At 32.6% G+C, this 13,990-nt stretch overlaps 1 protein-coding gene across 4 annotated transcripts in view; it reads right to left on the bottom strand.

The window, feature by feature from the left end:
• The window catches only part of LOC141487571 (uncharacterized), a 96,284-nt gene that overhangs the window by 25,219 nt on the left and 57,075 nt on the right, over positions 1-13,990 (bottom strand). For 3 of the 4 annotated variants that reach the window (XM_074186702.1, XM_074186703.1, XM_074186700.1), the window contains exon 7: positions 5,435-5,660. In XM_074186702.1, the coding sequence (XP_074042803.1) occupies positions 5,435-5,660 (226 nt within the window). The remainder of the gene's footprint in view (positions 1-5,434; positions 5,661-13,990) is intronic. The other variant, XM_074186701.1, reaches the window with a different exon arrangement.

Genomic DNA, 13,990 nt, shown 5'->3' with positions numbered 1-13,990 from the left:
CGTGAATAGTATAACAATTTTCAATTAAAGGTAACTCATATACAAATTGAACTGAGAGCTAACGGCAACAATTTTAAATGTTAGAACTAAATTCTTACCGGGGTCATTTTTATTGTCTATGCATCGCCATTGTAAATAATTGAAAAGTAAGATGATTCCATAAAGTTTGCTCCCCGTAACAAGATAGCTTCTGCATATCGATAGGATGTACGAGCGATCAACACTTCCCAGGTCTATTATATTTGCGTCCTTAAAATGCCATAAATAGTCATCCAGTTTCTTCGTTATTAAGCGTCCTTATCTGCATAGGCGTAGTGTGTTTTGTTTCTTGTGAAGGTGACTTTGTTTTGAATTTATTAAATATATTTTATTATATTTACTGAATAGACTGTTATATTTATTAACTTTAAAATATAAGATAGAGTTGGCCGATACTTGTTTTTCAAAATACATTATTATAGATTTTCATCACATTCACACTTTATTGTGAGATAATTAGTTGATAGTCATTAAACTCAGGTATAAATGTTCGTTAAACTCAGGTATAACTGTCATTAATTAGGTCCTAGAATATTATTAGTTTCTAGATAGTGATATTTCAAAAAGTATGTATAAATCACAATGTATGTAGAATTCAGTTTGTTAGTGAACACACTTGAAAAAGCTACTGTGCAGAGAAACACGTGTTGCGGATTTGTTAATCTGTTCTAGTGAAAATCTCACAATAAAGTGTTTTTCAAAATCATCAACTTTAAAATAGTTTTTGAGGTAAGTAAACAACTGACAAACAACTGAATTTTATTATTTTTATAGTATTAAGATGGATGCCTTAGCAGGTCTAAGTAACGTACAAAGAAAGCGAAAGTTTATATCAGAAGAAAAACAGATTGTATGTGTAGAGTGTACGAAAATTTAAAAAATACTTTCCATACAGTGGAAGCTGTAGCCCAGTGTTCATTTTTAACGGGAATATCCGTGTCGACAATTGAACGCATTGTACGTGAAAAAAAGGTGACTTCACTCTATTAGAGAAATGCGTTCTGCTCACAAAAAGATTTATTATCTGGACGAAACGTGGGTGAATGCTAGTCACACAGTATCTAAGATCTGGCAAGATACTACTGTAACTAGTTATCGTCAAGCATTTGTGGACGGTTTATCAACAGGGTTACGCGGACCAACGGGTAAAGGGCAACGACTAATTGTCGCCCATATAAGTAGCGAGAGTGGCTTTTTAGACGATAGTGCACTAATTTTTTTATCAAAAAAACAGGAGATTATCATGAAGACATGGACGCCCAATGCTTTGAAGGATGGTTTGAATCCCTTCTTTCACGAGTCGAGCCAAATTCTGTAATAGTAATGGATAATGCTTCTTATCACAGCCGATTAGTAGAACAGCTGCCAACTATGACCACCAGAAAAGCAGACATGCAGAGTTGGTTAGGACAAAAAGGAATTCCATTTTCCGAGGACATGGTTAAGGCCGAGCTTATGAGTGGCATTAAACAGCATCGTAACAGATATCGCCAGCATGTGGTGGATACAATAGCTCGTGCTGAAGGCATCACCATTTTGAGACTTCCTCCTTACTATTGCGAGTTAAACCCGATAGAATAAATCTGGGCTAAAATTAAGGGTTACGTAGCTCGTGAAAACGTGACATTTAAATTTTCTGATGTCCAACGTTTATTAGAACTTGCAATGGAACGGATACGGAAAGAAGATTGGGCTAATGCTGTAGCCCATGTGATCAAGGAAGAAGGGAAAATGCGGAGATTGAACGGGATGGTAGACACTGTTTTCGACCAAATAACAATAGATTTAAGTGTGACTGGGGATTCCTCTTCGGACGAGTCAATGGATTCTGAAACTTCATAAGCATAAAATAGGTAATTATTTCTTTGCTTTATAGTTATCTTTCTATATAAAAGGAACATAATAATTATTTTGTAAATTTTTGTTTTTTTGAAGTCCTGTATTAGGTATAATAAGAAAATGTAATCAGTTTTACCATCGACACCAGGGAGCGCCACCTAATGTAACAATTTTTATGTAATTACCTATGTGTTTAAATAAATGAAAATATTATTTTGGTACGCCTCTGCAGAGTTGGTAAGAGGATTATTCGTTGGTCACTTCAAGTGCGACGTTGCCAATGAATAACCTTCAATTGAAAATTGTTATAGCATAGTAATGAATTCTCTGAGAGTGTATTTTTGCTGTACAAGCGAGCGGTGCGGTATTTGTGCCAAGTAAATAGGTTGAGTTCCTGCAGACCTCTTTTCCTAAAACACGGAATACTGACACTAACCACAATCTACGTTTTAGAAGCTACATGTCTCATTTACAAGAATAAATCTTTATATGAAAATAACAATCACACTGCACAGAATGCAATGAATTTATCACTAATCATCCCTAAATCCACGCTGAACAAAGACTCAATAATTTATGTCGGTGTCAAAATGTATAATAAACTTCCTGAAGATATAAAGAACATGGATTCTCTTGAAACTTTTAGGAAAAAGTTACATGAAAGACTGGCATCTAAAGCCTATTACAATCTGACAAAATATTTTAGTGACGAAACGATATGAAATTAACGGTGCTTATATGTAATAATATATGTGTACTTGTGTCACCGATAAAGTCCGCATCAAATGGGAAACTTTTTTATTTATCGTTTTATGTGAAATTTGATTTTGGCAGTAGATTTTGCTTAAGAAATGATGTCAAATGGCGTCTACAAAATAGGTCACGTGATTTCCTTAACCTGTCAAAATTGACATTTAAAAAAAGAAACATCGAAAAATGACATTATTCTTCAAAATATCCAAAAATATCAAAGGATAAAAACATTTTCTTTTGTAATTTTATACCCACACACCAAGTTTCAAACCCATAATAAGTATTTTATATTTTCACTATTTTCCGCATTCCTGCTTTTTCTACTTATCAAAATTTAAGCACACCTGTACTAAATCATTTATTTTAACTAAACTCGTCACCGAATTTCTTTTTTTGTAATATAATAATATTTTAAGAGCCTCTTTGATGTTAAAAACAAATTTTGAAAAATAAAAGTTGTCAAACTTGATGCAAAGTTCATCTAGTTTCAACGGAGCTTTCAAAACTATACAGTACTTGAGTTTTTTAATGAGCAAATGGTCTCACAATATGAATTAGAACAGAACGGAACATTAGGAAACATCATTTCGTGATTCTTGAAGCCCATTCAATAAAAGAAAAAACTCATAGTATTTACATTTACCTACTCCGCTAACAACACTAATTTAAAAAAACTGGGTAGGCTGTGAAAAAATATGAAACTACATAATGTGTTTTAGAAAACGTCACTGTCACTGAATAAATTAATGCCCGTTAGTTCAATGTAATGTATGAAAATTAAAATAATATGTTATCTTTACAAGAAAAAATTGAAATTGTGCTAATTTATGGTGAAAACACATTGCATCGACAAGTGGCTGATATTTTTAACGCAAGACATCCTGGTAGACATGTACAGCAATCCACTGTAAGTAGGATTTTAAAAAAATTTAAACTGACTGGTTCAGTTGAAAATACTTTTAAAAAACGTCATAATCCATCACGCAATAATGATGAGGTTCAGTTGGCTGTCTGCCTGGATGTTATCGAACAGGGAAAATCAAGTATTACCAATATTGTAGATAGAACTGGCGTTAAAAGAGAAAGCGTAAGAGCAATTTTACATAAAAATAAATTCAAACCCTACAAACCCAAATTTATGAATACCTTAAAGGAAAGAGATTTCGATGTTCGACTAGATTTCTCTTTCTGGTACCAAGGAGAAGTAGAATTAAACAGAAAATTTCCTTACAAAATCCTATGGACCGACGAAGCTACCTTCACATCGAACGGCGTAGTCAGTTCCCAGAATTGTAGGTAGTGGGCTCAGGAAAATCCTCATTTTGTGATAGAATGTCGGGACCAATATTCATTTAAAACAAATGTGTGGTGCGGTGTTTTAAATAATCAGGTAATGGGACCATTCTTTTTTAGACACAATTTAACTTCTCAGGATTATTTGCAATTTCTAAATACTGAGATCAGTGATATAGTGGACAATATGCCGGTTGAAATAAGACACAGTCTGTGGTATCAATGTGACGGGGCTTCTATTCATAGTTCAAGACAAGTCAAAGAGAAACTATTAGAAATGTTTAGGGGCAAAGTTATTGGGCGAAATATGGATCAAATATGGCCGCCTAGGTCGCCAGATTTAACCCCACTAGATTTTTTCTTGTGGGGTTACTTAAAACAAATCGTTTATAAACAAAGGCCTTTTCGTGACATGAATCACCTAGAAACTGTTATTAGAAACTCTATTTTAAACATAAACCCTGTGAGTATCAGCAACTCAATAAAAGATGTATCAATAAGGACAAATATCTGCATAGAACGCGATGGAAGACATACAGAAATGTAGTGTATTTAATGTCGTGAGTCTTTTTTTCGTGTTTTTTTGCTCTTAGGTATAGGTACATGTTTATTTTCAGTTCCTTTTAATTAAGATTAAATTCCACTGTATTTTTTGTTAAAAAACAATAAACACTCTAAGATATTGTTTCCTAATGTTCCGTTTTGTTCTAATTCATATTATAAGGCCATTTGCTCATTAAAAAACTCAAGTACTGTATAGTTTGGAATGCCCCGTTGAAACTAGATGAACTTTGCATCAAGTTTGACAACTTTTATTTTTCAAAATTTGTTTTTAACATCAAAGAGGCTCTTAAAATATTATTATATTACAAAAAAAGAAATTCGGTGACGAGTTTAGTTAAAATAAATGATTTAGTACAGGTGTGCTTAAATTTTGATAAGTAGAAAAAGCAGGAATGCGGAAAAATAGTGAAAATATAAAATACTTATTATGGGTTTGAAACTTGGTGTGTGGGTATAAAATTACAAAAGAAAATGTTTTTATCCTTTGATATTTTTGGATATTTTGATGAATAATGTCATTTTTCAATGTTTCTTTTTTTAAATGTCAATTTTGACAGGTTAAGGAAATCACGTGGCCTATTTTGTAGACGCCATTTGACATCATTTCTTAAGCAAAATCTACTGCCAAAATCAAATTTCGATAAATAAAAAAGTTTCCCATTTGATGCGGACTTTATCGGTGACACTGTATATATATATATATATATATATATATATATATATATATATATATATATATATATATATATATATACATATATATATTTCATGTAATTATGTAATTGTACTCCCTCTCTTATATGAGGGCTTTTCCTCCAGTTTTCCTGTTACTTCTTTTTGTAAATTTCCCAAATTTTTAGGAATAAAGATGGAGAAGTAGAAAACCAAAACCTTTCTTCCCCATAAAATATCTCCCTTATCAATTCATTATAAAAAACTTTATTACCTTTGAGATAGAGGTCCTGGATACATCATCCTTCTGTGCATCCTTTCTTCATGTGTTTCACCCCAATGAGACACGTAGTGCTGCGTTGATGTTTGAGGAATGGATGACCGAGAAGGTCGACAAGATAATAAATGGATTGCCTCAGCAAGACCCTCTGTGCCTGGTAGAATACTTGGTCCGGATAACTGGGACTGGGGAGTAGATGGCAGAGCTTCTGTAATAAAGTCTTGTATGGAACAGCAATCAATACCATCATCAAAAATAAAATCAACTATAAAAATAAAAATGTTCAATACTCAAATCGGTTGACTCTGCAGAAAACTTGGGAATCACTTTCAATCAAGATTTAATATTCAACACACATGTAAAACAGCTTATGATCAAATCCTATGCCACTCTTAAAGTTCTTTATCCATATAGACAGATTTTAAATGAAATGAATAAAAACACTTTTGTCTAAGTAGCACTGGGAATTTTTTTTTCATTTATACGACCGGTTTCGGGTTTGATCCCATTATCAAGTATAAAACTGAAATCTGAATTTTGAAACATCGATTTTATAGAATTTTCAGGTATGCTGCAAGGACAGATATTTGAGAGACAGGATGCCAACTTAAAATACCATCCTGAAAATTCTAGGGGTTGTTAAACTCATACATTCAAGAGAGGAGACCTACATAAATCGAGTTGCTCGTCTAGGGAAATATGTTTCTGGTTTTTAATTGATTTGTTAATTTCCATGGGCTCCAACAGATTCATTTGTCTCCCTTTATTACATATATGTAGGAGGCCATGAAAATTAACAAATCAATTAAAAACCAGAAACATATACCCCTAAATGAGCAACTTGATTTATGTAGGTCTCCTCTCTTGAGTTTATGAGTTTAACAACCCCTAGAATTTTCAGGATGGTATTTTAAGTTGGCATCCTGTCTCTCAAATACCTGTCCTTGCAGCATACCTGAAAATTCTATAAAATCGATGTTTTAAAATTCAGATTTCAGTTTTATACTTGACTAGTTGTTGCCCGCGGCTTCGCCCGCGTAGAATTTGGTAGTTGTAGTACTAATTAGTACTATGTTGCTGTATCACTGCTGTTCCAATGTTTTGACAGAATCAGAATCAACGAACTTAGGCGTGCGCAGCGTTATAGAACAGTGCTTTAAAAAAATTGTTCTACGGCGCCATCTAGTGGCGAGTTACAGAAAATTGATAGCCTAAAAACCTTCTCTATGAAAAATTACTCATACATGTCAAGTTTCATCACGATCGGTAGAGCGATGTAGAAGTTTATCACTTACCAAACAACCAACCAACCAACAAACATCCATTCTTATATATTAGATAATGAGATCAAACCCGAAACCGGTCGTATAAATGAAAAAAAAATTCCAGTGGTATTTAGACAAAAGTGTTTTTATTCATTTCATTTAAGTGATCATGAATTACCATAAAGTAAACGAGCAAACAACATATCATATAGACAGAACTTGTCCTTTAGCACAAAAAGGCTACTTTCACAATCGCTTATCCTTTTGAAAATCAACCATGGAGACTCTGTCTAAGGCCCCTTCTTGGATTCCGCTAATCAATACAAAATACAACTTGTGCAAAATTCTATATATATATATATATATATATATATATATATATATATATATATATATATATATATATATATACATTAACATATACATAAATATGTATAGTACGTTAAGTGTACGAGTAGCTAATAGCTAAACTTCGCCTATTATGTAATATTGAATACTGAATAAAGTCGATTATTATTATTATTATTATTGCAGTTACCAAAGAATTCTTGAATTTAGAAACGATGCAATACTTGTAACGTCATTTTTTATCATTATTCATATTCACGCAGTTGACACACTGCAATAAACACCACACAACTTGCTTTCTTCGGCTTTAGCACACGTATTTTGCTTATCCGCCAGCACTCCCTTATTGCCGAGTCGACTGATGTGACGTCAAGCTTGACCACGCCCCGTTTCGGTGAACGCCACATTCAACAATTAATATGAGGGGGAAGATAATGAGTGAAAATTCAGATTTTTTGCATATGTACTATTTGAAACATAAACTTTCAAATTATGAAATAAAAAAAAAGTTAAATGAGCCCATTAAATCGACCACGTATCATTTACCGTTTCCGATATCCCCATGCTGTTCATTCTTATCTTCAACACAAAATATATATAAATATATATAGAAACAGAGATGCATGAGTTGTACATTGATAAGTATGAGTAACATCTCCTTGTTATTTCTAGTATTTGTTCTGGTATTCTAATATTATTCTTATTCCTAGTATTATACGAATAATTATTTCCATTTGTAGTGACCTTTTGTGAATTTTCTTGAATGGGTATCAAATTGCAGTATATTACACATGATGGCAGAGTTAACATATTGAACTTTATGAACCAATTCTAACAGCTCTCCATTTGAACTATTCCATATTTATGATGCACTGTTTGGAACCTTTGGTGTAGTAATGAATATTACTAGAGTTTTTTCCCAACACCAAATCGTTATTTTTAACACCTCGACACAAGATTTAAACTGGTTTTAATCTTCCTCTTTGAAGATGATCACTTGGTGATCGAAACACGTGTCGAGGTGTTAAAAATAACCATTTGGTGTTGGGAAAAAACTCCAGTAATATTCATTACTACACCAAAGGTTCCAAACAGTGCATTATTTTTCATCTGCCTGATTGCATAAACCTTGCATGATAGATTTTTTGCAAGTTTGTCAATATGGGGTTCCCAAGTTAAATTTGAATTAATAGTTATACAAAGACATTTCACATTATCTGAGGGATTATGAGACAGGGAGAACCGGAGACCATAACTTTTTTGGAATTGAAAGTTCTTGAGTTACAAAAACGATATACCTATGATCTTTTTTTGTGATGATTGTACAATGTCCTTGAAATGTCCCGCTTGAAGGTGAAATAACCAAACTGAAATAAGTTGAAACACTTAAATCTATGGAGGTAGATACCACAGGACTTGAGAAAGAAGATATAATTCACAAAATGATAAACAGACAAAACCGAGCCAACAATATTACTCTCTATAATAGTCTTTGTCAAAGTGGGCGCTGGAGGCCTATAGGGGTGCAGTAAAGGGCACAGAGAAGATTGGGGGGCGTTGAAGCGATTTAGGGGGGCGATGGCTAATTTAAAAATGTTTTTTTGCTTTCAACACTAACTTTATCGCTTCTTTTACTCTTACGCGCGTTTCCTCGTGTAACAACATCTTGGGGACTAGACAGTAACTAATAAATATTAAAATTCAAATTGAAATGTTTCTTTTTATAACGTGAATGAAAGTTACAAAATTGTGTTTTACATTACCCTCATCAGAAAGTCTTATATTCACATGACACACATAATTTAATTATTAAAATAACGACTGCGATTGTGATTCTTAAGATGTAGCGAAGTAAAAAAATTTGGGGTGCCCTAGAAAATAATTAATTCTCGAAGTGGGCGGTAGATAAAATAAGTTTGAGAACCTCTGCTCTATAACATCGAAGAATGCGCCTATTCCGTTTGTATTCCAAACATCATAAAAACTGAAACAGGGAAAAAAGTACACAAAGGGTGTATCCAAAAAACATAAGTTTAAATAATTTGAAGACGTGAAAGTCTAGTAAACAATTTGCCAAACAGTTCAAAGGATATAGAAGAATATTTAGGCAAAACGAATAATACTGGATATTCAATGTTTTTAGAGCAATTGATAGATATGATATTCTAGCCGTGATACAGACGTTGAAAAACAAGAAGACTGAGGATATATATGGAATAAGTGTCTATGTTGTTAAAAAGTGTGGTCATTTATTGTTGGACGTTCTTGAAAATATCATTAATACCTCTCTAAATGAAGGATGTTTTCCCTCAATGCTTAAGTTGGCAAGAATATCCCCAATCTATAAAAAAGGATTCCCAGAACTAACTCAAAACTTCAGGCAGATATCAATCTTGCCTTGCTTTTCAAAAATATTTGAAACTATTCTTTATAATCAACTAGTTAATTACTTCGATGAGAACAAAACTCTGAGTTCTCAGCAGTATGGTTTTAGGAAAAATTTGTCCACTATGGATGCTATCAAGTCATTGACTCGTGCTATAAAAACCAGTTTTGAAAGAAATGAACAATTTTTGGGAATCTTCGCAGACCTAAGTGGAGCTTTTGATTGTGTTGATCATGACATACTACTGAGGAAAATGGAGACTACAGAATAAGAGGAGTGGCACTCAAACTAATCAAATCCTACTTGTCCAATCGATTTCAAGTAGTTTGTATCGAAAATTAGAGAAGCACTCCTCAGATAATAAGTAGAGGAGTTCCTCAGGGATCAATATTGGGCCCCCTCCTCTTGATGATTTATATTAACGATTAGCCAAATATGTACAGCTGAAATATCGAGACAATTATGTATGCTGATGTATCAGTATCAATAAATGGGAGTGTCCGGATACAATCCTTAGGGAAATTATGGAACAAGCAAAAACCTGGTTCTTGACAAACAAGCTCAAAGTCAATAAAAAAACAAAAGTCTCATTTTTGAATCCAGACTATCCTACAATGTAGAAAACGACCTAAACATGCTGCACACTGAATTTCTGGGTGTAGATATAGATGTCAGGCTATTATGGAACATACATATACAGGGCTATTCAAATTTGTTTCTGTACATGGGGATCTCGTAAATGATAAGAGATAGAGGTTCGAATAAATTGATGCAAAGTTGTGTATTTTAGAGACCTATTCAATGATGTAAATAAATCGAATATAGAGAGAGAGAGAGAGAGAGAGAATATGCTTTATTGTATACATGATAAATCATGGTTACAAAGCTTAAAAATAGTACAAAATAATACATATAAAATATTAAAATCAGTACAAGGTGTGTGTACACACACACCAACAGACACACACATGCATAGTACATACATTAAAAACACAATAAAGTCCTAAGCCTGAGTCAATTTTTACAAGAGAGAAAATATATATATATATATATATGTATATCAATCTGGATAACAATGTGTGAAATTATGAATCATATACTTAAACCACAATATCGCTTTACGAATATTTAAAAATGAATTATTACTAAGAATTTTGGAGTATGAATAATACAACTATGATAGCGTGTCACTGAAATATTCCTCAAGGTGGTAATACGGTCTAACAACCAAAATATTTTTTACAGCTTTTCTGAACTGCTTAAGAGGTATAATGTCTTTAATTTCATCAGGTAAATGATTGAATATTTTGCATCCATTGTAAATGAATGAATCTTTAAATAAAGTGGAAGTCGGTCTCGGAAGTTTAATATTATTGTCTTGTCTAGTAGTGTAATGAACTTGGGGTGACCCAAATCTGTCAATATGTTTCTTTATTAATGTAACAGTTTCAAAAATGTATAAAGCCATTACTGTTAGAATTCCGAATTGTTTGAATAAAGGTTTGCAAGAGTCGCGATAATTAGCTTTGGACATATATCGTATAGCACGTTTCTGTAAAACCAGAATACTATTAAAAAGATAACTACTGCAGCTTCCCCAGAATGCAATACCGTAGCGCAAGCGGGATTTGATTAAAGAATAATAAATCAATTTTGCCGAATGCAAGTCTAATTCCTTGGCTACCAATTTAACAGCAAAACACCCAGATGATATGTTTTTCCTTAATGCTGAAATATGTTCATCAAATTTTAGCTTACCATCAATAAATAGTCCTAAGTATTTAGTATATCCCTTACTTTCAATGCTACTTACTCCAATATTGATATCATTAAGCGTACATTTGAAAGTAATTAGATTTGTTTTTTTAATATTAAAAGAAAGTATATTACACTCACACCATTTGGAAATTTTGGATATATCTTCAATGATTATTTTATTTAAATTCTGGAGAGACGGACTGTGCCAGATGATGGTAGTATCATCGGCGAATAAAGTGAATCTACCGGATATATGTATACTTGTCAAATCATTTATATATAATAGAAAAAGAACTGGACCTAGGACAGACCCTTGTGGAACGCCAGATCTAATTGTTTCTAATGAGGAAGATTCTGTAGACTTGACAATTTGATTTCTATTTAATAAATAGGACTCAATCCACTGGTATGAAAGTCCCCTAAAACCATAATAGTTCAGCTTCTGCAGCAGTATTCTATGATCAACACAATCGAAAGCCTTGGAGAAATCACAGAACACTGCCGCAACTACCTCACCCTCATTGATTTCAGTATAGATATCATATAGTAGGTTAAAAACGGCATCGATTGTATTTTTATTATTTTGGAAACCAAATTGTGAATTGCTGATGATATTATGTTTGTTGAGAAAGTTTATGATTCTTACTTTCACCAATTTTTCAATGAGTATAGCAATAGCAGGAATAAGTGCGATTGGACGATAGTTAGAGGGATCATTAGGGTCACCTCCTTTATGTAATGGTACTATTACTGACGTTTTCAATTGTTCCGGAAATATTCCAGTGTTGAAAGATTGGTTTATCAGGTGAACGAGTGTTTCAAGTGCTTCATCAGGAAGGTTCTCAATAATACTTATGGAGATTTCATCAATCCCAGTTGTTTTTTTATTTTTGATTATAGATACCACTTGTTTTAGTTCTTGAAGTTCCGTTTCATGCAAGACAAAGGTTTCTACTACTTTGAATCGTTCAAAATTCTCTAGGGGATCATCATTTGATGTTATGTTTTTTTTTATATTACCAGCGACTGAGCAGAAATAATTATTCAAAGTATTAGGTGAAATAGGTAGATTATTATTTCTTGCCGATTTTCCTCTAAGTTCGTTAATTATTTTCCAAGTTTCAACTGTTTTATTATCCGATTCGATTATTTTATTTTTATAATGGCACTGTTTAGCCTGTTTAATTATTTTCCTATAAATATTTCGATACTGGGAGAAATAGTTGTGAAAACTTTCATCTTTGGTATATTTTCTTAAATAATGCAAGCAACGCAAATTTTTTTCTGATATTTTAATACCTTTAGTAATCCAAATTTTTTTCTTCTTAGTTTTAATTTTTCGAATTGGAAATGATTCGTTGAAGACATATAAAAGGGAGTTATGGAACTCTGAGAACTGAATATTTTCATGTAGTGAAAGAATCTTTTCCCAGTCGATGTTTGAACATTTTTTATGAAAATTACTGTAATTACTTTTACTAAATATTCTTCCTAATCTATGATTCTTTTGATTCTTGTCCAAGCTAATATTTAAGGTACACATTATGGCTTCATGATCAGAAAGGCCTGAAGGTAATACTTTACATGATATAGAATCATCATTCATATTAGAGCAGATGTAATCAATAGTTGATTCTGAATACTGTGAGATTCTTGTTGGCGAGTCAATATGCATCATTAGGTTATATGAATCAAGGAGATTATTCAAATATTGTGTTTGATGGGAAGTCTCACTGTAATTAATATTGAAGTCACCAGTTAATATCATAGTAGAAGAAATTGGTAACTGATCAAGAACCTGTTCCAAATGATTGAAAAACAGGTCTATATCAGAAGATGGAGCCCTGTAAATGCATAAAATATACATATTGATTTGCTTGCAGTAAATAACTGAAATCTCAAATGATTTTTCAATAGTTAAACTTGTAAAATTTATGTTCTCAAATCTTAGCTTCTCAGAAAGAGATTTTTTAATAAGTATCATTGTACCACCATGAAGAAATTCAGATCTGCAGTAAATTGATAAAGTTAAATAATCAGCCAAGAAAAAAAGTTCGTCAGCTTTTAGCCAATGCTCAGTTAATAAAAGAATGTCAGGTTCACCTATACTAGTCAAAAATGCATAAAGTTCATTACTCTTGTTCCTAGCTGATTGAATATTAAGTAACATCAAGGACATTGACTGTTCACTCCTGACTTTACCTATAAAAAAGGTATAGTTTTTGATGAACAATAAGTATCAGTGTTCTTGAACTGTTCCTGAGTGATTCCTGTCACCCAGCAATCATTACTTGGTAATAAATTGATTGTTTCTAAATCCCAATTATCAATGAGGTCCATTAGTGCTTTGGCAATATGTGTTTTTGGAACTTTTTTTAGTGAAAATCCATCAGTGTTGTAGTTTTTTTTGCGAATAACATTATTGCACTCAAAGAATCGTGCTGTACAACTGCTAAGTCTAGAGAGATATTTTTTGAAATTCAAATTGCTTTCATAAATCTCTTGATTTATATGTGCAATGTCGTATCTAAATGGCTCTGAAATAATAATTCTTCGGGTGTGAGCAGATTGTTCAAGGAATTCCTTAGCTATCATCTGGTTAACTTGATTTGTCCACAGAATGACAATATCGTCGTGGGTGAAATTGTTAGATAATTGGAGTGCAGTTCGAGCTAACTCTCTATCACAGGCTCCTTGCTTCACAACAGAAGATACAGAATAAAATAACGTTTTATTAGACATGTAATGAGCTAAGTCTTTACCATGGACATTCGATACTATCAAAATTCTTCT

This window comes from Leptinotarsa decemlineata, unplaced genomic scaffold, assembly GCF_025532065.1.
Source record: "Leptinotarsa decemlineata unplaced genomic scaffold, Ldec_3_MD MMD2_P_RNA_scaffold_4, whole genome shotgun sequence".
Classification (NCBI taxonomy): Eukaryota; Metazoa; Arthropoda; class Insecta; order Coleoptera; family Chrysomelidae; genus Leptinotarsa; species Leptinotarsa decemlineata.
The sequence above is the reverse complement of the archived record's forward strand: the minus strand, read 5'-3'. Positions and strand labels throughout refer to the sequence as shown.